This window comes from Dasypus novemcinctus, chromosome 9, assembly GCF_030445035.2.
Source record: "Dasypus novemcinctus isolate mDasNov1 chromosome 9, mDasNov1.1.hap2, whole genome shotgun sequence".
Taxonomy (NCBI): Eukaryota; Metazoa; Chordata; class Mammalia; order Cingulata; family Dasypodidae; genus Dasypus; species Dasypus novemcinctus.
Window position 1 is genome coordinate 68,120,728 of NC_080681.1, and position 26,866 is coordinate 68,147,593.

Sequence of the window (26,866 nt, forward strand, 5' to 3'; positions counted from 1 at the left end):
TTAAAATGACCTCCAAAAAAACATTTTTTGGTAGTTCAGATTTTTTTCTATGCAGATTTCTACATATGCAGATTTATAAAATTGAATTTTACTATAAAATAAAATGAAAATAAAAAATAAAATAAAATGACCTCCAGTAGCCAAATCAACCTCAACTGACCAATCTATAATTGGCAATAAGAAACCTTCAGAGTTAATGACTCCCTTAAGGGGAGACATATTTACCTCCATATCACCCTGGGAGATAATTTAAACTGTGGGGAGAGGCTACCAGAAGTGCTGATTGTCTCTCACACTCAGATCCTTTCTTCATCCTGCAGCCTGCTGACCCAGACCTGAATCTTTAATCTGCACTTGCTGATTGCTTTGCAAGATCCACTGCCACTAAGTCTTTTCCATGTCACCACACACAATTATCTGACTGGTCCTACCACTCTGCCAATGGTCTGGCTCACCTGATAATGAAAATAATTACCTAATGACAAGTCAGCTGTGACAATTACATTGATGCTACTACTCCACACACATCGTTTTAATCAAAACGAAACCAAAAAACTATGCAATGGAAAGATGTTTGATGCAGGATATAAAGTTCCTGAGATTTGTGTCTAAAACCTATGATGGCATGTATTCTCCATACCCACAACTGTTAAAATTCCAAAGGATTCCATTTTCCCCTCTATTATTCTTTTAAAGGCATGCTTTAGAAAAGAATACCACCAATGAATGTGATCGAGGCAAGAGAACATTTTGAAACCAAATGTCATTTTCTTCCTAAAATATAGAAGGAATAGAAAAAATAAAGAACTTCAAAAGTATATTAACAGTGGCAAATCGGCTGAAATGACCTGTTAATTCTCTACAGGAAAACATGAACTCATTTTCATATAAGATACTTTTTATATTTACTGTTATACTTTTAAAATTGGGTCTTCTCTTTTCTTTGTGAGGAAGGCGGAGCTGAACAAATTATATCAGCGTGTGAAAATATCAATAATATTCAATTTTGCTAATTGAAACAACACTTCTTTCTTGCTACAGCTATCATGATTTGAAATAACTTCCTCTTAAAACTCTGTAAATGGTCCACGGCTCTGGAATTGAAGAGTTGCACTTGTAGTGCCTCTAGGGGTCAGCATAACTTGAAGGAAGAGCAAGCACATCAAATAATAAAAAGCAAAGGATGTGTAGGCTCTCATGATGGTTGAGGAAAGGGAAGAAGAAGGTGTGCAAGACAACTGTGTAAGTTTCCATGGTAAGAGAAGACAAGGAGGAGTTGGAGAAGCAGAATCTATGGCCCATCTACCTAACATTTAGGCTTGTGTTTAATAGGAACTCTTGTGTCCAAATAATTTAATAATATTTGGCCTAGTATATAAACTCCATTGAAAGACAGTATTTTCATGAGTCCCTTCATATATGCTGAAAGACATTTACTTTTTCAGGTCTGTTTTAGCACTTTGGATTTAACACCACTGAGATGCTAGAATTAAGCACTCGCAAACTGATTCTCCCAAATGCAATGGTTTTTCAAATTGAACTTCTCTAAGCTACTGAGTGGTGGGCTTTATTCTTTTTCCCTATTAACCATTTTATACTACTCCTGCAGAAGCACAGTGGTTATAATTTTGGGGAACTCATTAATGAAATTCACTGCTGCTTCTTATTCACTGCATGGTTATCAATCTCAGAAACATTTGAAGGCTGAAATATATGGAGAGGTAATTAATGGCACAGGTTGCTTTTACTTCCTAGTATATTTTCCTGTGCCTCTAGACAATACTCTTGGGGAACACAGCTGAAAAATAATTGTCTTCCTCAGTGGATGACTACCAAGCAGTGAGAATTTAACAGTGTTGGCAATCATTTATGCTACAGGAAAAAGAGCATTGTATTTTTCCCTTCCTTTAAAGGGAGAGGAAGCAGCAGCACTGGGGTAGTTGAGTAAGTCTTTGGGCATAAGAAAAGAAATCATTTCCTATTCCTTGAAAACTTTGATTTACAAAAGAATACTGGAAACTAAAAGCCTTGTTGATTTATCATGTGAAGCAAAGAGTAATTTTTCTCCCCTTGTTATGCTTTCATATAATCATGCTCTCTGCCTGTATGGGTGGCATTAAAGAATTTCTGAATAAAAATAATAATTTCTTGCTTTCAACCTTCATAATTCACACCAGCAAGCACCCTGCTGGGTGGTGATGCCTGCTGCCAGTGACGCTCAATCTTTTTTGCACGCCACTTATCTGCCTTGTGCAGCTGCATGTTTCATTGATCGCAATACCTGCAGGATAATGCGCCCGTAGGCATTCTTCAGCAGATTAACCACATCCGCATGAGACAGCCCATCCAAAGGTTGCCCATTAATGCTGACAATCCGATCTCCAACCTGGAAGTACAAAAGTGGTAGAAAATCACTATCATTAAGAAAAATTAAATTTGAGAAGACTGCTTAAAATTCTTTGTAAGCCATATTTCCCATTTGTGGCTATTGTAAGGATTCTCTGTTTCAATTTTGTATGCATGTTCAAGAAGCATGAGGAATTTTTACAGCTTTCCCCAAATACAGACCAATCAGAGAAACAAGAAGGGGGTTAGATTTGCTTATTAAAAGGCGCGGTAGGCCCCTTTTGTATTTTGGTAATGGTGGTGTTTCAGACATCCATTCGCCAGTAATAGCGGGGTGCACAAATTAACTGTTCAATAAAGCTTTAATGAGGAAGCCAAATAATTTCTGTTTTATTTTTCTACCTAAATTAAGATTAAGGAGCAATAGGAAAAAAATCATAAAAATGTTGACTCTTTTTGTTAAGGGAAGACTGTCAGTTGAAAGTCAATTTTAGGTGAAATGAGGTACTAAAAAGGGCATGGGAAGTTTTGCAAATAAGTTGCAATTTCTTCTTTCACTGAAAAGCTTTGATACAAAAATAATAATATTTTTATATGCCCTGGGACCTAATGAATTTCAGGTATAAACGTTCTCTAATGCATTTTTCCCTCAGCGTGGGTCTCTGATGGCTATTGGAATTCCAACTTTAAACGAGTTGCCCATGGCTGCAACTTCCTCCCCAACCCACCACATGCTGTTAGCACTTCAACTATTCCCTTCTTGTTTACTTTAAGCTTCTGTGTACGTGCTGCCACTCCACTGGCCTGAATCATGGCAATAAATATAGGGATATCTCCTAAGGGACTTCCTTTTCCTCCAGCAATACTGATTCCAAGGGCATCACTGAGCTCCTAAAAAAGAAAGAAAACAATGCTTATATATTTAATAAAGAGCTACAGCTTGATTGTCCCCAGATAGCTATTGAACAAAATTCCTTCTGCAACACAGGAGGCCAGGATAACATAGGAGTTAAGTGTAGGGCCTTTGGAGTCAGAAAGACCCGTGTTTCAGTTCTAGTATTTAATTAGCTGTGGGGTTCTGGGGAAATTTCTTAACCTCTTGGAGCCTCCATCTCTATGTATAAAATAGGAAGAATGCACCTACCTGTCTGTTTTGGTTTGAGGATTAAATGAGATGATATAGTATAGTCCTGGCATATAGAATAGGCTCAATAAATGGCAACAGTAGGAGTAAAAATATCCTATGCTACTGCTCAGTTTAGTGGCCAATTTTGATGTAGACTTGGCAAGTTCATACTCATATGGTGTTTATGATTAAACTGCCACACATCATGCTCTTCTGAGTGTGAACAAACATACTTGGTTCTAAAGAGCTGCATGGCTGAGTTACGACAAAGGATGTTAGAGGACAACCACTAAAGTGAAAACAGGATGGAGAAGTAAAATGTGACTGAAAATGTTCCCTAAGATCTTTATGTGAGAATACTCAGTTCACTCAGACCCTGGTGAAGAGACCCCGGCTTTAGTCCAGGTTTATCCCACATTTATATCACAGGGTTAATATTTTAAAAATCATCAAAATAAAACAGAGGACAGTTTCCAGTTCTAGCATGGTGGCATAAATACATTAAGGCCCATCTGTCCTGCCGAGTACAATTAAGAATTCTTGTCAAATAAAACAAATCAAAACAAAACTACCTGAGGCCTCTCAAAAGTAAAGAAACACAAACAAATCATGGTGGAGATTCAAAATTTGGAGAAACAACTGCAGGGGGGTGTATTTTCCAGATTTCTTTTTTTCTGACAGCTTTGCCACGAGGGCGAGTCCCAGTTAAGAAGCTGCAAATGTAGTGGTCCAAATGGCTAAAACCAAAGTGGTGAGATCTGGAGAAGGCGATCCTCTAATTCTGCATAAGAATCCACAGAATTCCCAGGCTCCTTTTTAAGCTACGCATGCAGGGGACAGACCCATACCAGCACAGCAAAGGCTTAGAGAATTGAACTGAGCTTTGAACTATCGCCTAAAGAAGGAGAAACAGAACTTGCAGTCTGAACCTGAGTTGATTGCCCGCTAAAACAAAACCAACAACATTCTTCAGACATTGTTCAGAGTCTATACAACATAGCACTCATGAGGTCCAGAATAAAATCCTAAGTAACTTGATCTACAAAGAACCAGAAAAACATGACTGATTTTCCTCTTACGTTCTTTAAAATATGTAGGACTGCTGAAAGCAAAAATTTGAAGAGTGATGTTGGGTTCTCAATTTTTATAGATGTAAACATCTGACAACTATGACTTCAATGTCAGCAGCATACTTGTGGTAAAGAGATCTACATGGCTACAAGGTTTCCACAGTTTAAACTGATTAAACTTTTAAATATATGTGTGCTTATATGTAGTATGCTTCAATTGTACCTCAAGAAAGTTGAGAAAAGGGAAAAATGGAACAAAATGACAAAAACCCTCTAGGAAAGCACTTTAAATGCTTGTGTCGTAAGTTTGAGGAGTTATTCTTTAGTCTTTATATTATTCTTAATGTTGTCAGGTAATGCCTATAACAGAACAGTGGCAATGCCGACTTTTCTGATCACAGGTACTCATATCCTGTTTTCCAAAGTACTGGTGTCTAGTAATACTTTCTGAATGCATCAAAGTCAACTTCTGAGTGTAAAATGGTAGGATGAAGTTTCTGCTGGGACCACGTGTGGAAGAACAGGGTTAGAAGAAACAGGCTGTATTATAAAAACTGTAAAAACAAGTGGCTGAAAATGACTAAGGAAATAGCAAATAATATTACTTTCTAAATCTCAGAATGAATGAGGAGACATTTATGGAATAATTTGACTTTATTCAAATCCATTATGATAATGTTTCCTTAATTTACTCATAATTTATCTGTAATTAAGTACATTGTTGGTACATTTAACTTCCCCATCATAGGAACATCCGTGTTGCCACTCTGGTGGAAAGACACTGGGAACAAGTAAGGCTGACTGAGTTACAACTGTAGCCAATAAGAATAGATATCATTTCTTGGGCATTCCTGATGCATTTGGTACTACGCTAAGTACATTATATGAATTATCTCATTTGAGACACACATATCTTGCCAGGAAAGTAGCATTATCACATCTGTCCTAAAGATGAAAAAATAGAGCTTATATAAATTGCTAAAGGTCAGAGACCTAATAAATGGTGGAGCTGCATTCAAACGCAGCTGTGACTGGCTCCAGAAAACTAATTGCAGTTGAACTATGATTACAATGTCCTAAGTTTTTACTACTTCTTAAAAACCTTACTTAAGTGATCAAAATAGAAGTTGTCTTTATATTCTGGATTTCATGTAGGAGTTGAAAAATAAGGGCTTGACAAATTTATGAACTGAAATGCCTCTTACACAATTTTCTCAGCAGGGCAATTTGGCAGTATATATATATATGCCATTAACAACAAGCCAAGACTTTTGACCCAACAGTATCATGTTTACGAATGACTCCTGAGGAAATCATCCATGAGAAGGGCAAAAAATGAAAGTACAAAGATGTTTTATCTTTGAGAAAATTGCAAAAATTGAGAAAAATGCTATTTGTTTACTAAGATGAAGCTGGTTAAGAAAATCTAGCACCTTCATATTATGGAGTACTATGCAACCAATAAAAATCATGCTCTATGATGTCAAAAATATTTATCAGCATAGCTAAAAGTTCATATGGCACAGTGAAAAAGACAAGTTATAAGAGTAGGTCCAATAGGATACCATGTTTTATTTTAAAAAATTGAAATATCTATACATGCAGAAAACATAGTGGTTGGGCATGGACCAAAAAGTTCAGCGGTCACCTTTGTATTTTATTGTATTTTTCTGTTTATATTACATAGACCATATATTTACTTTAGGAATTTGGAACCATACAAAAACAATACGATAAATTTTATTAAAGGGAGAATGTACATTTTATGCAAAAACAACATAAACCAGAAAAAAATAGCAAAATAATAAACTTACCCTGATTATCTCAACTGTCCTTGGTCCCATATCTATGCATATAAACAAAGAAGCAACATAATTAATTTTTTTCAAAATAAGAGATAATATATGTAGGATATAATATTGTCCTATAAAAGTGGTAACATTAAGAAAAAAAGTGGTAACATTTTCCAGGTTTTTCAAGAGAGAACACTACTGTAAGCAAGAATTATATCCTTTCTCAGCATCCAAACTGGCAGCCACCGGTCAGGGGTTATGTCTTGTATTACAAAGGAGTCCTCTCTGTCTGACATAGATGTGGCCATAATCATTTGGCCTGACAAAAGCTGATGAACTGCAATAGCTCCTGCTTGGAAAATGGTGAACAAATGGCTTGAAGGGTAAGCCATTTGTGTTTCATTGTACATTTTTCTGCCTTAATTAAAGATAAGCTCTACCCAATGAAAGACTTAAAAAGGTAGCTCACTCTGCCCCAACCCCAATGGTATATGCACTTCTCATTTGTCTCCAGAGACCTGTAATTTATTTTCTCTTTGTGAGTGATTTTATTTTTGAAGCACTTTGAATTTATTCTTTTCTCTTTTTTTATGTGTATCTGTATAAAGTTAAATGCACATTCCAAAAATGAATCTCCATGGCTTATCTTCCTTTATTTTTTTTAAAGATACTTAGATTACATAATTGTTACATAAAATATATAGGGGATTCCCACATGCCCCGCTCCCCACTTCTCCCACACTTTCCCACATTAACAACACCCCTCATAATTTGGTACATTCATTGCAATTGATTAACACATTTTGGAATACTGCTCCTAAGCATGTATTACAGTTTACATTGTAGTTTACACTCTGTCCCACCCAATTCTGTATATTATCTTCCTTTAGAACAGGCTCTTCAGAAAGACTGGGATTATGTGGCCAAGTCAAAAGGTTTAAAAATAGCTTGACTGAAGATGAAAAGTTTGCTTTTGAAATCACTAATACTTTCAACGGTAGGTAAAAAGGATGGTTTTGTCAGGGGTATGTCCAAGTAATACCTGGGTTTTTTGGGGAAGGATCTGAAACTCTTTTGGTGCTGACCAGGTTTTGCAGGCTGGTTATAACAGGTGCAAGGGAAGGATGGAAGCTGCTATGTGTGCTATGCTGACTCCCCTGAAAAGGAAATCCAGTGGTCAGTCATGCTGAAACATAGACTTGGTCTTAAAAAGTGCATACTAATTATTATTATTATTTTAATTACTGAAATAGTCATAACCATGTAGTAGAAAATCTGAAGAGGCCAAAAAATAAACAAAAATTCCCCATATTCTCTTTCTTACGACTCTAACACAACCCCATTTAACATTTTTCTCCATTGTGTTCTCTATCCCCTCTCCTCCCATCATATATGCTTTTGTACATGGTTTCAATAATTAAGGTAGAAAACACCTCTTTCCCCCACCCTTTTCTTGCTCCACATGAAATAAAAAACATTTTCCTAGATTGTTACATAGTCTTGATATAAGCTCAGGTAATGGACATTATGAGTCATTCAGGGCTACAGTTTCCTCCCCGATTACTGAAATTACATTATATATTTTACTAAAACAAGTATAGGAAAACCTTGATTAATTGCACCTTAATCAATTGGACACTCAATTATAGGAGAAAGCAGCAAATATCAAGGGAAAAAGGCATGTTTTAAGGAATGTTTTTCTCAAAGATTTTTCTCAAATAATAACTTACTACAATCTGCTACACTTTCATTATTTATTCTTTTATTCTTTTAAATAAATACTTAGAGGTCTATAATGCACAGTCGTTTTACGGCTAGTGGCTAATGAACAAAAATTATATACATGGCAAAGGCCCTTTCTAAGTACAGAAAATATCACCAATAATGAAAAATTTTTTTCTCTTCAAATTATCAAGGCTATGCGCAATTGCCTCATGAATTTTGAGCTAAATCACAATTATCAGTTGCTACATTATAATTTGATCCATTTCCTTAATGTTATGATGCGTTATTTAATATTTTATTTTATTTTTCTATTCCTCCCCCTCCTTGTGGCTTGCTTGCTGTCTGTTCTCCATGTCCGTTTGCTGTGCGCTCTTCTGTGTTTTCACTTGTCTCCCTTTTTGTTGTGTCACTTTGCTGAGTCTGCTCTCTGAGGTGCTTGTGGGCCAGGTGGCAACCGCAGTACCCGGGCCGGCAGCTCTCTGCAGCGTGCGGGCGAGCCTGCCTTCCCGAGGAGGCCCCGGGACGCGAACCCAGGGCCTCCCATATGGTAGACGGGAGCCCAACTGATTGAGCCACAGCCGCTTCCCTAGTTACTATTTTAACACTTCTTAAACATGAGAAATTTCAAACATAGAAAAACTGAAAGAATTATACAGTTGACACCCATGTAAACACCACCTGGATTCTACAATTAATGTTTTACTGTATTTTCTTTATCATATATCCACATATTTATCTATTCCTCAATTCATCTTTTTCTTTTTTATTCATTTCCATGTAAGTTGCAGATATCAGTATACTTCACAAAGAATATATACATTTAAATTAGGTTTAAAAAAACTAAATCGATGGGACAACAGAGGATCGTCACCATAATACCTAAAATTCTCAGAAAAAACGTTTGCCGAAGCTTTTAAAAATACGATCTTTCCATGGTTGTGTTTCTTCAGTTATCTGAGGAAAGACTTCTCAAATGTGCTTTATAATACATACTTCCTCTCTGCAGAGTAGCAATACTCCTTCTTGGTTAATGGGAAAAGCCATTTAAAACTATAGGCTTGGTGGCCCCAAGGCTGGAAGTTTTCACTTAGTAAACCTGCTTGCTAGAGGCCAAGCCAATTGACTATAATTCTCCTTAGTCCTCAAAAGAAGGAACCTATCTTCTTTTCTTATAATTGCCCAGAAGGAAATTTATGTCACTAGGGGATCTTGACCACTTTAAATAGTTCTGGATTTGAAAATGTTTGGGAATGGGATCATCTTTTTCTCCATTTTGTCTTCAACTGAGAGTGATGGAAGATATTTCCTTTTCACAGACAGCTTTAACTCTTCTTCCAGTTGGCCAATGAACAGTGCAAATTCTCACATCTCAGCCATAATTTTAAGAAAAAGGAGAAGATAAAAAAATTTACTTTTTCTTTTAAAATTGAATGCAACTTCTACCCTGTGAAATAAAAATTCTGTGCAAGGTTTGGGATAAGTACTTTTGTCCCAGGCTCCAAAATATGATAGTTCACAGTCATAAACAAATAAAATGTTAACAATGATTTCTATGACAATGATATAGCTTCTAAATGTGCTAGCTCTGTATTTAACCTGGGTGTGAAGATTTATTAATCATTAAGACACTCAAAAACAGAACAGAAATCCAGCCCTAATCACCACCTCACCTGTCAGCCCAAACTTATAACACATGAGTTCCTTTTACCCCTTTATGCCTTTGCATATCCTATTCCCCCCATCTGGAATGTCTTCTTTCTCTTCCATCTATCAAACTCCTTTGGGAGAGAGACCCAATGGAACCTTCTCTGTGCAGCCCTCGCATACTCTGTCATGGAGAATAATTATTGTACATTCTGTGTTCTCATCTCCTGTGTACAAAGAGGCTTTAATGAAATCATTCAATGAATCCTTCATTAGGAAAGGAGCCTGAGACAACTGCTATGGCTGAGATAAATGCTTTGCACCTCAAGTTTCCATCATTGATATGAGTCTGGCCAGAATTGTCACTAACCACTCACTCCTGGAACCCCACTGAAGCACCAAGTCTTAGTATGTATGATATTTGATGCCCAACAGGCAAGCCAGAAATGAAAAGAAAAAAAAAGTTCCAAAATTTAACATGGTGCTTATTGGGTTTGGCTGCTTTAAGAATTCTCTAAGAAAGCCAGCTAGTCTACTAGCATGGTGATCCTATCTGAACTATGACATTTTATCTCATCCATTTCCTGACACGAGTAGGCAAAGAAGGCAGTCAGCTGCATTTCAGAATCACCTATGGGCTAACCACAAGATCCGAGCATCTCCTGAATGAAGCCTTGGACGGGCTTTGAATCTAAGGCAACCAAGGAAGGGACCAAAAGTCATGCTTTTTACCTCAAAACATAGGTAGAAGGGATTAGGGGGTCACATACAAATTTCTATAGGTTAATTATATACCCAATGGCACTAAATATTGATTTTTGTCAGTCATTACAATAAAAAAAAGAGTGAAATATCCTTCCGAAAAAAAAAAGGTGGCCGTTACATCAGACTTGCAAATAAATGTAAGATGTTTGCTAACCCACAAAATATCACCCACTAAGGCCTCCCTCCCAAAGGAGAAGCCCCACATTCTTTGCTCTCCTAGGAATACACCATTAATTGCCCTCAGCATGTGTGAGTGGCTATTCACAAGTTAACTTTATAGCAATATTTAATTGAATGAATAGAACAATGTTGTGCTAATGAGGGTCAAATTGCCACCAGATGTTGCTTTTCCTTTTTTTTTCCTTTTAAATAAACACAGCTGTGTACATGCATGCATAGGCAATACAGAACTAACAGTGGGGGAGAAAAGTGATTCTAAGAAAACATTGCAGGCAATAAAGGGGAGAAAAATCTGGGGATTAATGAATTTTCCTCCTGCCTTTCATTTTTAATCCAAACACATCAAAATATACCAAACTTGATGTTATGAAAATGCTACATATTAGATATTTCCAAACAATCACTTATGAAATGGAGACCCTTCTCCAAGTGGAAGCAGGAGAGCGAGCGAGTCTGACTGGAAGCCGTCACCAACCTGACTGTTGTGCGATGTCTTCCTTGAGGAGGACCAGGACCCAGCTTGGAGTCTCCCAATCTCTAGCTGCACAAGCCCCTGAGCACACTTGGGAAGGTAAGAAAAGAACAGAAATGAAAAGTGGTAGCATTGTGCTCTAAAGCATCACCGCACAACCTCACTCATCTCTGTAGTCAAGAACTGTGAATGGCTGATGAAGGCAACAGGCAAAAAGGAAATTGGTAATCAATCAAACAAACAAAATAAAAATTTAAAAACTCAACAGTATTCATCTTATGATTTCTTAAACTTGCTGATAGCAGGATCCAAAATAACTAGATTCAATTCACCTCTTTTCTTCTCTTTCTTCCTACTAGTAAAAGTCTTTATGAGCAGAGAAATAATTAAGAAAAAGTGGTAAAAAGGAGAAAAAAGTTGACCATATTGGCAAATCAGGATTTAAAAATAAACAAAATTCACTGGTCTTCACAGAAGTTTCCATGGCTACTTGTGAAATACAGAATAAAATGCACCTAGTTATAGCTGACTGGAAATGTGTAAGAATTTTTATTAACAAGTTTCTTCAATGGGAAGTAGGATCCTTGTGGAAGGGACACTTGGAAGCGAATTTTGAACTTTAACATTTCTACAACTTTAGTGAGATACTCTCAGATTGTAGAAAAACCACTCAAGCAGGGAACAATGTGATCTTGGGCAGGTCATTCTACTTTTCAATCCTCATTTAGGAATTGGAGGACTTGGTCTAGATTATTTTTAACATTCCTTTGAACAATAAAAGCTGGATTTGATGAATTCACAACACTAAACTCCCTGATATAGCTCTGGAGGAAGGAGGATGAATTTTGTGATTCCAGGAGAATCTACCCCATCAAGTGCCTTCAGTGGCTAATTGTGTACACTTGGAATTTTCACAATTACGGAAAACTAGTTTAGAAATCCCAAAGCAGGGTTCTCTCCAATGCTCTTGGTCAATATATCAGAGCTTTATTTTAAAGCTATTTCTGATTTTTTTGTTGTTGTTGAAATTAATCAGAGGCTAGATTTCTAGCAAAAAGTAGAGTTAGCATAAAATCCAACCCATTCACAATCGAACTAGATGAGAACAATTCCCACTGGACTTCGATTATGCCCACTAGGCAGAAGGCAACCTCGGACTCACCTTGAGGATAGTGGCCACTGTCTCCTGTGAGGCATTTCTCATGTCCTCTCCATTCACAGATAGGATCTGATCTCCCTGAATCAATCTCCCATCAAGGTCTGCTGCTCCACCTTTCACGATGTCAGAAATAAACACGCCACTTCCATTTCTGTTAATAGTATAAAGCAATGTGGTATTGGCACAAGCTAACTTCTCCTTATTAAATCTGAGGTTACTGACATTCAATATAGAGTTACTAAACCCTAAGACTTGGAAGGAAGGACCCTACAAAGTCATCAAATTCAATAATATCCACTGCTTCTCAAATTGTAAACTTCTGAGCACTCACTCTTTAAAAGGTTTATGCTGCTTATTGTAAATATTCATTTTTATTAGCCTACAGGCATAATTTCTGAAAGATGATAATTTTAGGGAAGTAAAATAGAAATCTACTTTAAAAAGGGCAATGGAGGTACTCTTAAAATGTATAGGTTATTTCCTTAGAGAAGATTAGCACAATTACTAGCATCTGATACACTTCTTCTTGTTCTCTCCCTCCTCTCCATTATTTTTAAAGTTTTAACTGTATTTATTTATTTGATTAATTGATATATTTATATGACTCAAAATTCAAGAGGTTAAGGGTGTAACTTAAAAAATTTCCCTCTCACATCTGTTCTCTGGCTCCCAAGTAGTACTGGAGGTAACCAATATTACTGTTTCCTGGGTATCTCCAGGTGACATTCTGTATATGTAAGTAAATGCCTGTGTGTATAGGACATCTATGTGTGTGTGTGTGTGTGTGAATAGATACACACACACTCTGCTTTTTTCCTCCAGTTGTGTTTTCTTAAACTTTTTTTTTTTTACCTTAATATACCTGTGGTGACTGGTCCTTTTTAGTATTTGGAGCTTCTTCATTGTTTTTATTGGCTATATAATATTCTATGAATGCTTCGTAATTTCATTTATGGACATATATGTTATTTCCATTTTTCAGTTACTGCAAACAAAGTGCAATGAGTAACATATCTATAAGCACATCTTTAGAATGGAATTGCTGGTCAAAGAGAATTGTGAATTTTGAGAGCTATACATCTAATCCTTTATAATGGAATTTTAACATGCTAAGGAATATAAATACTCTCACAAATTCAAACTGAAATACTGATGTTGTATGAAATCATTTCATCAATCCACTAACAGTCAATAAGGCATAAACCATGACCCTATATGGAATTTCTTTAAGTATATATATATGTCATAACAAGAAAGCAAACTTCAAGATCAGTTCCGTTAGTTGCTCTGCACCTAGATGTGGGTTGATTTTGTTTAAAAATGTAAGAGTATGAGCTTATTTGTTTCGTTATGCATTTTCAGAATGATAGGTTTAGGAGGTTGAAGTAAAAAATGAGATGATGACACATCATTCTTGGCACAAATCAGTGCTCAAATATGGTGGCCAATATTTTTATTTTAATAACAGTTTGGACTGCTGGAAAAAAACACTGGCTAGACACCAGAGGTTGATGAGGACACATGAAATAATAATTATGAAATTAATTTGAATTCTTCCTAAGAGGATGGTCAATACAATTTAAGGCCATATTGGGATGTCCCTGGAAATATGGCAGCCCTGTTGGAATTAATGCATACAAGATACCTAAAACCCAGTAAACTATGGAAGCTAAAACTACAATTTCAGGAGATTACTCACCTCTCCAATTCATTGTGAGAAAAACTTTACTGATATTATTCAGGGACAAATACTGTAACTCCCATCACATGGGTAAGCAGCATATATCAACAGAGCAGCCTAACCACTAGAATCTACCTCCATTTATGAGGCAAGCTATTACTTTTTATATATTTTTCTTAATAGAAAATTGTCATGAAGAACTTATGCTTGTCTCTCAACTATGTCTACTCAACTAGTTTTAACATAGCATGAAATGGATAAAGTGCTCCTTGACAGAGCAATTTTATTAACCTAGCATTGTCTAAATCTACCTCTTCTCTTGATAGTAACTGTTTCTTGGGTATGACTGCCTTAATTAATCCCCGCAGGCCTCCGATCTAGGAGATTCCAGGTTGGAAGAACTTTGCTGACTGTTCTCACTTGATAAGGGAATATAAGTCTCAACACTCTGAGTGGATTGGGCTTGAAATTCTATCTTGATGTGAATTTTTAATTTTTTTTTTTGATAAGACCTTGTTTAGAAATATGACCTATGTTGTTCAGACATTCATAAATATTTTAATTTTTGGAATCATATCTTTAGCTTACATTAGGTTTTGAGGTACCGGGGCTGGGGACTGAACCCGGAACATTAGGTTTTATCTTTCCATATTTATAGACATTAATCCCTAGAACTCTGAAGGAAAAGAGCCAGTCCTGATGTGCATAGCTTAAAAATTTTTTTTTTTTTTTTTACCGTTTCCCAACGATGCTTAGCCCCAGTCCTCGGCCAGTCTTCTTCTGCAGATCCACAGGAAAAATCTCCAAGTTCTCCTCATCCCTGTAGTGTGCCTCGTCTCTATACACCACCAGCCGCACCCTCTGGGGGGTCTGCCGCAGGGCTGCGATGGCCTCCTCATGGCTGGCGCTCCTCAGGTCAACCCCGTTCACCTGGAACAACGGGCATGCTGTGATGGGCTGCTGACGGCAGAGGCTTCTCCCTGTTGCAGCCGGACCTTGATCCAACTGGTGAAAAACCTCCAGAAATGTCCAGCTGTTCCCAAAGCACACAGGTTATGACCACTAGCAGCACAACCTGCCCTTACACTCCCCCTGCCCCCCAAATAAGCATTGGGGGGTTAGTACACAGAATGCAATATTACGTGGCTGTGAATTTCACTATGGGATCAACATGAGAAAGGGAGCAGGCACTAACTGGCTCATTTAATTGAGATCAAAAGAGAAACAAATATTGGTGTTCATTCAATATTTTTAGATTCAGTTTGCTTATTCCTTGTACCAGACCCCTCAAAGTGCCATGGGCACGTCAAGCCCATTTACTCCACTCCACCTGTACAATGAGGGGCTGGTCTCAGGCCTTTTCCAGTGCTAAAGTGCTAACATTCTAAAGACTAAGCAACTGTGGCATAAAGATTGTTAGCAAGAAAGAAGGAAAAAACAACAAAATCTTGGAGAAGGTAACATTTAAGATATTGTGTTTTTTTTTGTTTTTTTAAAGATTTATTTTTTATTTCTCTCCCCTCCCGCCTCCCGAGTTGTCTGCTCTCTGTGTCCATTTGCTGTGTGTTCTTCTGTGACCACGTCTATCCTTATCAGCGGCACTGGGAATCTGTGTTTCTTTTTGTTGCGTCAACAAGATGACTCATCTTGTGTCAGCTCTCCGTGTGTGCTGCACCATTCCTGGGCAGGGTGCACTTTCTTTCACGCTGGGCAGCTCTTCTTACGGGGAGCACTCCTTGCGCGTGGGGCTCCCCTACGCGGGGACACCCCGCGTGGCAGGGCACTCCTTGCGCACATCAGTACTGCACATGGGCCAGCCCCACATGGGTCAAGGAGGCCCGGGGTTTGAACCGCGGACCTCCCATGTGGTAGACGGACGCCCTAACCACTGGGCCAAGTCCGCTTCCTGTAAGGTACTGTTTAAATTCTATGAACCAATAAAATGTTTAAACACCTACTTTTCAAGCTACTTTTTCTTTTTTGGAATATATCTTGGTGGGCTTGTGTAACTCAGATTAACTCTTCTTAGAATAAAAGGTTGGGAACATGGATTTTGGATATTAGATGGAATTCAGTATTAGTGCTGATTCCAACTTACTGACTATTTGAAACCTTATATTAATCATATAAGCTAAGCTTCACCTGTGTCTATAAATTGGAGATGATGAGAGTAATAATAATAAGAAGCATACTTAGTGTTGTGAGGATTAAATTAAATAAATCTATAAAGTATTTGGCACAGGGTCTGGCATACAGTTATGAGCAATACAAGTTAGAAGTGGATATTTCCAAAAGGAATTGAAGTATGTGAGTTCATCAGTCATAACAAATGTACCACACTAATGAGGGATGTTATTGATTTGGGAAAGTGTGGGATGGGGAGGGAGTAGGGTATATGGGAACCCCTTATATTTTTTATGTAAGAGATATGTAATCTAAAGCTACTCTAAAAGTAAAAAAATTAAGAGGGATAAAAAGGAATTGAAGTAATTGGAGTCAGGGCATGTGCACTCAATTGTCACGTTAGGCCAATGAATACATTCTTACTGTTTGCAAGGTAAGCCCATAGCACAAAGGGGAAAACAATGTCTCTAGAAAATGGGTCTGAGCTGATTATTTTCCTGTATTCCAATAGATGGCACACAAGACCGCTTCTGTTACTCAGTTGAAAAAAAAGTTACCTCCATGGATTGAAGGTGAACTTTGTAAGTTAATAAATACTTTTTTAAAGGCCCTAACAATTATACTTTTTAAATGAAAAACATCGTCATTAAACTCCAACACTACAAAAGCATTTTGTATTGAAAATCTAGTGTCAAGATGTCTGCTCAAATCCAAGTTCACAGTTTCCATTTGCTTCTCTGCTTATCAGAGACACCACTGAATGTGCTGATAATCATGAGGGAAATGTCACTGTGTGGCTAGAATATTGTGGAATGATGTATTAACTTCAGTGACTGATAGAAGCACTGCATACATTATTTAGAATACTGTTTATAGAGGGTAGGGGAGGTAATGGCAGCATTCTCTATTTGAAAAGAAGGACCACAGGAAGCCCCAGTTGTCAATGGGAGCATTTCACATTCAGGTAAGAGGGGTGGGGAAGAGGGGAACGACTGCTTTAGAAGGATAACCAAGCTAGGGTAGCAGTTTCTCAGGAAAACCAGGCATTAATTCTTCGTGTTCTTCCCTACACCTACGTATAGGAGGCTAACTGGAGTAGAGGAAAGGTAACAAGGGGCAGCAACCCTAAAAGGAGAATCAGAAAGACCATAATCCACACCAGTCATAGAATCATAAACCCTGCCATGTTAAAAAAGTATTTGGCTATATTTTTGGAAGCAAACTCTCGCTTATCCTAATTTTAACATGAAGGTTGTATTTAGTGCAACAGAAGGTCAGCTTGCAAAATGCAGAGGACTCTCATGAGTGGTAAGGCCATTATTTGGAGAAGTACTGATATGAGTTGCCTTGTTTCATGATCTCAAAATGTTTCACTGAAGCTGGCCTGCTTTCTTCTAAAGGCAACATTCTGGCCACAGGCTGATTATTCAACTATGCACCTTGGCCACAACTAGAACAGGTCTGAATGAGGGGTCCAAAGCTGCTTAGAGAGCAAATATTTTATCTGATCAAACTGAGAGCTATATTTCTTACCTAAACACACTATACTCTCTCATGGACTAGATCCCGTCTGAGGTGAGAAAGAAGCCTGTCAAAAGAAGTGCAGATCATCCATTCAGATTAGGGAATATAATTCTGCTAGATACCAGGAAATGGTTTACATGACCTTTCAAAATCTCCTTCCACTTAAAACAAAATTTGCTTTCTTTATGCTAATCTGTACTGAGTACTTGTACATCAATATAGAGCACGGCTACAGTTGAGGGTCTAATACAAATAGATTAAGTTAAAAAAAACTTTACTGAAGTGTAATTGGGAAAAAATAAACTATACATATTTAAGGTGTATACTTTGGTATATTTTGACATATGTGAATTTAGCCTGGGAAAGTAATATCACAATCAAGATAATAAATATATTAGATTTAATTTAAGTGATTATTATAAAAAATGCATGGTTTTACAACTCATACAAGTATCCAATAATATTATATCTGTATCATTTTGAATATTTAATCTATTTCGTCTTGGAAAGCTAAACATGATAACACCAGTTCGTTAGAAAATCTAGGAGAAAAAAACAAACTCCTAACCACTAAAATGGTGTTGTATACTAAAGCAGTCAAGCCAATTCCCAAAGAGGCCTCACTTATTTTCTTAACCTCGTACACTTGTACCTTAATAAATGTACTGGGAATATGTCCTAATCCAATGATGAAGCACAGTAAAAACCTGCAGGAAAACCCCATAACTTGCCTTGAATTTAATTTGCAATCAGCCCGGCTTCTCTTTTAACCCCTTCTTGCTTGTATTTTCTGCCTTTAATTACATCTCTAGTTTCATCTTGGGAGGCAGAAATGAACCACCAAAGGGAAAAATAAAATTCTATGATGTCAATCCTAATGTGCTATGTTAAAGTTGCAAAGCAAAATACCACCATAAAATGTGAACTATTCAATCAAATTCATCCAATGAAAGAAATAAGTGTTGCCTAAAGGTTTCATACCATAGAGAGGGCTCTTTAGTTTTACCTACCAGAATGCCTGATGTTGGCTTTCCCTTCTTCTGTTCCTTAGCTCAGATACTGCAAGCCTTGGCACTTTTTAACAGGTTTAAATGCCTTTACTACGAGTCAGTATGAAAGAGTCAAGGAAAGCACTGAAATTTTTAATAAGTTCTGTATAATGGCTAAAGGCAGATGAGGGAAACGGACTTTGGCCCAGTGGTTAGGGCGTCCGTCTACCACATGGGAGGCCCGCGGTTCAAGCCCCGGGCCTCCTTGACCCGTGTGGAGCTGGCCCATGCGCAGTGCTGATGCGCGCAAGGAGTGCCGTGCCACACAGGGGTGTCCCCCGCGTAGGGGAGCCCCACGCGCAAGAGTGCACCCATAAGGAGAGCTGCCCAGCGCGAAGGAGGGAGCAGCCTGCCGAGGAATGGCGCCGCCCACACTTCCCGTGCCGCTGACGACAACAGAAGCGGACAAAGAAACAAGACGCAGCAAAAAGACACAGAAAAAAACCCAGACAACCGGGGGAGGGGAGGGGAGGGGGATTAAATTAAAAAAAAAAAAAGAGGCAGATGATTCTACATTTACATCAGCTTGAAAACACAGATCAGGGCACGGACTTCCATTTGACATAAAGATTCATTAGAATTAAGAAAATAATTCTTAAAATTTCAAAAAATACTTTAAAATATTAGGTGTGGGTTTATGTGTATATGTCATACATAGAGGTTTTTAGGAAGGAATTTTGTAAGGTATAATGTAGGAGCGAAAAAATCAAATCAAATTGCAATATTATACAATCTCATTTGATACTTAAATTATAAAACCAGAAATTGTAATTTTCCCTTTAAGTAAAAAGAAAAGTATTCACAAACAGATTTAGACTGATTGTCATGATTCTAAACCAGGAAGTTGTTCAACGTGCATTAAGAAAAAAAATGGGAGAGAAATAAGTGAGCATATAATTGAGTAGAAGACTGTGAACAGATAAACCAGCTTTGTCCATCAAGGGTAGCAAAGGAACCATATTTACTAGTATAGAACAAAATTCAAAATTGCCTACCTCTAATATTTGGTCACCAGCCCAAAGTCTCCCATCTCTGGCTGCTGCTCCTTCTTCATAGACTTCATGTATAACTATAGCATCCTATAAAAAACAAATTCTTATTAAATTTCAAACAACCACACCATAGGCAGCAGCCAATATTTGCTATTTACTAAAATAATATATTTACTTATATTCTATCTGACCTAAAGATAAACAAGACACACAGGATATATTCAGAGCTACAATTAATTTTTCACAAGTTTATTAATTCATTCCTTCAAAACTGGCTTTGCCTAATATTCATGTTAAACTTACTCCCTGTGTTTTATTCTTAATTCTGTACATGCTGCTGTGAATGAACTTGAGGTGAACTATGTGCCTTTCTTATTTACATTTTATGGTATATTTTGAAACATGGCTTCATGTATTTATTAGTATTCAAGGATTTGGCATACAATGTGTGGCCTAATGAAGGGGTCTGTCTGGCCTCATTACTTGTGAAATGAAAAAAAAATTATTGGATTGAACTGGCCCTGGGGGATAGAATATGGAGTTGGGGAAAGAGCATTTACATACCTAAGGGTAAGAGAGCTGTGGGTTCAAATCCTGACTCTGCCATTGTATAATCTTGGGCAAATTAAATTCTCTGAACTCAGCATTCTGAGCCATAAAATCAGGATAACAATATCTAAGGTATGTATGCTTTGATTGAGGCAAGTGTTTCTTAGCTATGGAATTAAAAATCTAGTAATTTTTATCCCTTCAAATTAATAACTTAAACAATTTTATTTTTGTAAAAATAACATGTTATACAAAAGATCCAAGCAATATCAAAGGGTATAGTATACCACAGAAAGAGACTGACTTCTATTCTAGACTCTCAGTCTTACTCCCCAAAGACAACTTGTGGACCTCTTCAGAAATTTTACATTTACATATCCAAATGTATATATACTTTTGGTAAGACTTTTTTTTTTTTTTTTTTTAGGTACTGGGGGCCGGGAATTGAACCAGGGACCTTGTATGTGGGAAGCTGGTGCTCAACCACTGAGCCACATTGGCTCCCGAGTTGGTTTTTTCTTTTCCTTTTTTTCTTTTTTTAGGAGACACTGGGAACTGAACCCGGGACCTCCCATGTGGGAAGCAGGTGCCCAATTAAGTCAACTGAGCAATCTGTGCTTCCTGGTAAGACTATTTTAAAAATACTAAATTGGATTTGCTTACATTATTTTTTTCCTCTTCCCCCTGTGAGCAAGTACAAACTTTGAAATTTCTTGTCTCCAGGATTTCTGTGGAGCTGAACACTGAAGCACCCAAAAGCCAGTAGTTGTTTTTTTTTTTTTTTTTTTTTAAATAAAACTGAAGGGTGCTGAAGAGGACATTGAATGGATTATGACAGGTGTTCTGGAAGGCTGCTGGGAGAGGGAAAGTGCTTTTGAGTGGAGACTGGAAACAGTTACGTGGGTCCCTTGAGAAGGATTTGAGCCATATATGGACATCCCACTTGCAACACACACACGCACATGCTCACACACACATACTCATGCTCATTGCAAGACCCTACAGGCAAGGCAATGGCCAAGGGTAAAGCTTTTAGGGCAGCCCCTAGGCATGGTGGATTCCAGCCTTGAAAGAAGTCCTGTGTCCAAGCACTGGAGCCTGGAAGTAGTAGGACTTCCAGACTTGAAGAGACCATGTAGGCTTGGGCAAGGATGGCCTTGACGATGATCAGGACAGACTCATGACAATGACCATAGAGGCTTTCTTACTGTCTGGGTGCTTTATTAAGGAACTGGAACTGTGGGAGTTAATGAGCCATCAGAATCACTGAGGTTGGATTTCCTCTTAGTATAGAAGTCTGGAGCTTCAGAGTTAAGAATTAAGTTGCCATGAAGCAAATAAAGAAATGAAATATTTCTTGCAAAAATATAACAAACAAGATAGGAAATACAACAACAAGTTTAGTTCCTTCAACAAAAGGTGGTAGTGGTAGGGGGTCCCTATACAAATTCCAGAGGAGAGAAGCAACAAAAGAAAATAGAGGACTATAACCAGATAGCTGGATTCCAAATATCTTTACATTTTAATGCCCTGCAGTTTGGAAATGTTCTTTATTGTAGTGATTAGAGAGGCAGCCCTCAAGAGCCAGGAAGGGTTCCTTGATCCAGACAATTTACACTTCAGATTCTGTACCGGCAACAGATTTTAGACCATTCTTTGTTTTAATGCTGACTTATGAAGTTTCCAGATCCACAGAGTATTTACACTGCCAAGAGTTTGTTTCTCTGAACTGTTTTAAGGGAATGATTTTGATGAAACTTGCTGGGTCAGTACTTTTGAATTGATCCCCAGTTTCTACTGAGGGTCATTTGCATTAAGGCAGTGCAGATAGAAACTAAGGCACGCTCCTGGTAGCAGCCTGTGTAATGCTGGATTTCAAAATTTGGTGGTCAAACACCCCCCACTGTCACTGGATTGGGGGAAGCACAGACTGAATTCATACTATGCATGGTTTACAGGGTTTAATTTTTAGTATAAGTTCCTTTACCAAAGCCAAGAGGGAAATTTCTGTCCATTCATTCTCAAAAGAAAGAGAAAGACAATGGGAGAAACCACATATCTGATAAGGGTTTAATATCCAGAATATATAAACAATAAAAAAGAAAAAAACCCAATTAAAAATGGGCAAAAGACCTGAATGGACATTTCTCTAAAGAGGGATATAGAAATTGCTCATAAACACATGAAAAGAATCTCAACATCATTACCATTAGGGAAGTGCAAATCAAAACTACATTGAGACGTTATTTCACATCTACTAGAATGGCTACTATTAAGAAAAAAACCCAGAAAACTACAAGTGTTGGAGAGGATATCAAGAAACAGGAACATGGGAAACGGACTTGGCCCAGTGGTTAGGGCGTCCGTCTACCACATGGGAGGTCCGCGGTTCAAACCCCGGGCCTCCTTGACCCGTGTGGAGCTGGCCCATGCGCAGTGCTGATGCGTGCAAGGAGTGCCCTGCCACACAGGATGTCCCCTGCGTAGGGGAGCCCCACGCGCAAGGAGTGTGCCCCGTAAGGAGAGTGGCCCAGCGCGAAAGAAAGTGCAGCCTGCCCAGGAATGGCGCCGCCCACACTTCCCGTGCCGCTGACGACAACAGAAGCGGACAAAGAAACAAGACGCAGCAAATAGACACAGAGAACAGACAACCGGGGGAGGGAGGGGAATTAAATAAATAAATCAATCTTAAAAAAAAAAAAAAAAGAAACAGGAACACTCATTCATTGCTGGTGGGAATGGAAAATGGTGCAGTCACTATGGAAGACAGTTTGGTGGTGACCCAAAAAGTTAAGTATAGAGTAACCCAGCAATCACACTACTAGGTATATACACCCAGAAGAATCCAAAGTAGGGATTCAAATAGATATTTGCAGACTGATGTTCACAGCAGCATTATTCATAATTGCCAAAAGATGGAAGCAACCCAAATGTCCATCAGTTGATGAATGGATAAACAAAATGGTATATACATATGATAGAATATTATTCAGCTGTAAAAGGATGCATATGACAACATGGATGAACTTTTTAAAAAAATTTCTCTCCCCGCCCTTCCCCCGCCCCCAGTTTTCTGCTCTCTGTGTCCATTCGCTGTGTGTTCTTCTGTATCCACTTGTATTCTTATCAGTGGCACCCAGAATCTGTGTCTCGTTGTGTCGCACCATCTTGCCGCGTCACCTCTCCGTGTGTGCAGTGCCATTCCTGGGCAGGCTGCACTTTTTTTGTGCTAGGCGGCTCTCCTTACGGAGCGCACTCCTTGCACATGGGGCTTCTCTACGCGGGAGACACCCCTGCATGGCATGGCACTCCTTGCGTGAATGAGCACTGTGCGTGGGCCAGCTCATTACACGGGTCAGGAGGCCCTGGGTTTGAACCTTGGACCTCCCATGTGGTAGGCGGTGCCCTATCCATTGGGCCAAATCCACTTCCCATGGATGAACCTTGAAGGCATTATGCTTAGTGAAATAAGCCAGACAGGAAAGGACAAATACAGTATGATCTCATTGTTGTTATAATAAGCACATTCATAGAGTTAGAATCTGGATTATAGTCTACCAGGAGATAGATCGGGTTTAGATAAAGGAGGGTTGATGCTTAATTTATACAGAATTTCTATTTAGGTTGATTGTAAAGGTTTCGAATTATATAGGTGACACGGTTAAGAGGGAAAATTTCAGTTCATATATGACACTAGAGTAAAAGTTTAAAGATACAAGACTATATAACACAGTGAACCCTACCATAGATGACAGACTATAGTTAATAGTACAAGCATAATTATATATTGATGAATTATAACAAATGTGTGACACTAATACAAGATGTTAATACTAGGTGGTAATATGGGAAAAATACACCTAATGTAAACTATGGATGATAGTTAATAGTATCATTTTAACAATCTTTTATCAATTGTAACAAGGTAACTACTGTTAAAAAAAAAATGCAATTATAAAGAAGGCCTATCATCAATTGTAAGAAAGGTACCATACCAATGCAAAAAGTTGGTAGTGGGTTGGTGTATGGGAATCCTATGTTATATGTATGATTGTTTTGTAAACCTACCATCTCCCTAATTAAGAAAAAATAAAATAAAAAGAAAGAGAAAGACCCTATGGAGTTTTTAGCTCATAAAAGTAGCCTGAATGCAAAAGGCTAAGATACTTTCTGGGTGCTCAATGAACTATCATATACAAAGGAAAAATAACACTAATAGTCTCAAATAAATTCCAATTTACTGCCAATGATCTCTTTTGGGTTTATGAGTCTTTCAATGAAAAACCTTCCATTTATCTTTTTTCCTTTTGCTTGACTACTGCTGAAATTTTTCTTAAAGTTATCAGTGAAGTACAAGAAAACATGAGATATTCTGACAAGTCAATAGAAAAATGCCAGATTTCCTCCCATATGCTCTGGGATGCTAAAATGTTCTATGAAGCTGTGGTTCTGGGCGGCTGTAGTAAGTGGAGTGATAAGATGTGAGTGGTGGGACCAACAACTAAATTCTAAATGAGGGCTGATGATTTGAAAAAAGAAATGGATTTAATTTATTTTTAAAAACTTGTGTAGTTTTTATGGTAGGAGAGAATAATAAAAAAGTAAAATAGTAAAAAAAAGGATTGTGATTAGATGATAGAATGGGCATTAATGAAAGATTGACCTTTATTATTTGAAATAATAATTTTGGAGTTGATTATGTAAATGATATTTACCTCCTCTTTGGATATCCTCCTACATATTAATGCTCTTGGGCTATTCAAGCAAAGCTGCTCCTTGGCATAACCAAGTGCCTTCTCTCCACCAGCCCTTCCTTCTTATCTCTGCACATTTAAATACCATTTGTCCATTCAAGAATACCTCAATGATTCCTGTTTATCCATCAATGTCAAGGACTTCCAAACCTCATCTATTTCAGAAGCAGTCTATCAATCATTTTCCCATGGGTGGGTTGCTGTCTTCCTCTGAGGAAAGGCCACTGAGGCGAATGATTGTGAGCTAGGTCTCCAGAGTCAGATTTCCTCAGTCCAAATCCTGGCTCTCCTATTTGCTGATTGTGGACTTTTGGGAAGAAGGTTAACTTCGTGGGCTTCAGTTTCTTCATTTTTAACAATACCGTCTACATATAAGATTTTATTATGGTGTCAGCATATGGCAAGAGAGCAATAAGTGCTATTTTCAATAACACATGTTCATTCTCATTTAACATATATGCATCAAAGACACTACATACTTACCATTTATGCCATTTAATTGTCATAACAACCAAGAAAGATCAATGTTATTAGTCCTATTTACAGTTGAGGAAACTGAAGCTCAGAAAAGTTTAGACTTGACCTGCTCTTTGCAGTTTCTAAATAGGAGAGATTGAATTCCAATGCAGGACTGTTTAGCACCAAAGCCTGTGTTCTCACCAATTTAGCAAGATTCTCATGTGTTTTGAATATTTCATTTTGCACTTGTACAAAAGCTAACTTGGGATTTTCCATATGGTACCAATTCTGATAAAATATTGTCTCCTCAACTCTACAGCATAACCCTTGAGACAAAAGCTGATCATTTTATAGAGGGTGAGCAAAAGGAAGACTTGTGGAAGTGGAAATCTAAGCCTTTGCCTTAATGAGGTGAGGTGAAAATCTAAGGATTTCCCTAGCTAGTATTGGTACATGATTAGGCGGTCGCACTACACAAAGCATGACGGGTAGGCTCTCTCCCATTCCAATGCAGAAGCTCTCATTTAAGTCCAATTTTTATTCTTGTCTCTCTCTGTCTTTCCTTTTTTCATCTTTTCAGTCCTGTTTCTCTGTACTCATACTATCAGCTGAATTTTTTTTTCCTATGGGAAAGGATATTAAAAAACAAACGAGATAAACTGACGTTCAAAATAAAAAGTGGCTCATCTCAAGAAAACAGATTAATTTCTTCTGGCATTGAGCTCAGAACTATTCGGAGAAGACAATGCATGACACATAATCAAAAGGTAATTTTCTCCTAACAGTTGTATGATTTTCAGTGGGATAGCAGATATTTAAGTAAGATGATCTGTTTACCTACTGCCTCAGACAAGAAGAACAATTTCCCCATGGATACTCTTAGTTACTCATTTGGGTTATCAAGTCTCGGGCTAGAGAAAAATTTGATTAGTGAGTTTGAGAATCTCTTAAAAATTGGTTTGCTCTAATCAGATCTAATCTAATCACAGGCAGGATTTCAGAGATGTGGGAAGGGTCCTCTACTTAAAAACTGTTCCCTCACCTCTTCATGTCTGAAACTGAGAGAAACTACTTTATTCCAAAATTCAAGAAAACATTAAAAAAATAAAGGCTCCCAGGAAGAAGAATGACACTAATTCATCATATGTTTAAGGGATTGCTGTCTTAATGACTCCATTTCTGAAGGAGTAACAAATTATTTTTAAATATAATAAGATATGTATATGGTAGCAAACTCAAAATGGTATACACTGAAAAATAGGCACTTGTCCCTCAGTCACCTAATTTCCCCCACAAGAAACAAACAGTACTGTTTCTTAAGTATTTTACAGAGATATTCTACATATACACATATAGTATACACACAACATACATATAGCCCTCGAAGGTCATAACCTTTTTGATCTGCCTTAAGTGCTCATTTCCACCTCATTTTTTAATAAAATTTTACTTGG

The 26,866-nt window shown here is 37.7% G+C and overlaps 1 protein-coding gene across 11 annotated transcripts in view; it reads right to left on the reverse strand.

The window, feature by feature from the left end:
• PATJ (PATJ crumbs cell polarity complex component) overlaps window positions 1-26,866 on the reverse strand; it is a 435,722-nt gene that overhangs the window by 23,934 nt on the left and 384,922 nt on the right. For 10 of the 11 annotated variants that reach the window (XM_071217421.1, XM_071217419.1, XM_012519032.3 and 7 more), the window contains 8 exons: window positions 19,654-19,737; window positions 14,698-14,891; window positions 12,284-12,431; window positions 11,125-11,211; window positions 7,378-7,492; window positions 6,357-6,388; window positions 3,115-3,237; window positions 2,282-2,386 (listed from right to left, as the gene is read on the reverse strand). In XM_071217421.1, coding sequence (XP_071073522.1) covers window positions 2,282-2,386; window positions 3,115-3,237; window positions 6,357-6,388; window positions 7,378-7,492; window positions 11,125-11,211; window positions 12,284-12,431; window positions 14,698-14,891; window positions 19,654-19,737 — 888 coding nt within the window. Of the gene's footprint in view, window positions 1-2,281; window positions 2,387-3,114; window positions 3,238-6,356; window positions 6,389-7,377; window positions 7,493-11,124; window positions 11,212-12,283; window positions 12,432-14,697; window positions 14,892-19,653; window positions 19,738-25,069; window positions 25,319-26,866 lie in introns of those variants that run through there. The other variant, XM_058303484.2, reaches the window with a different exon arrangement.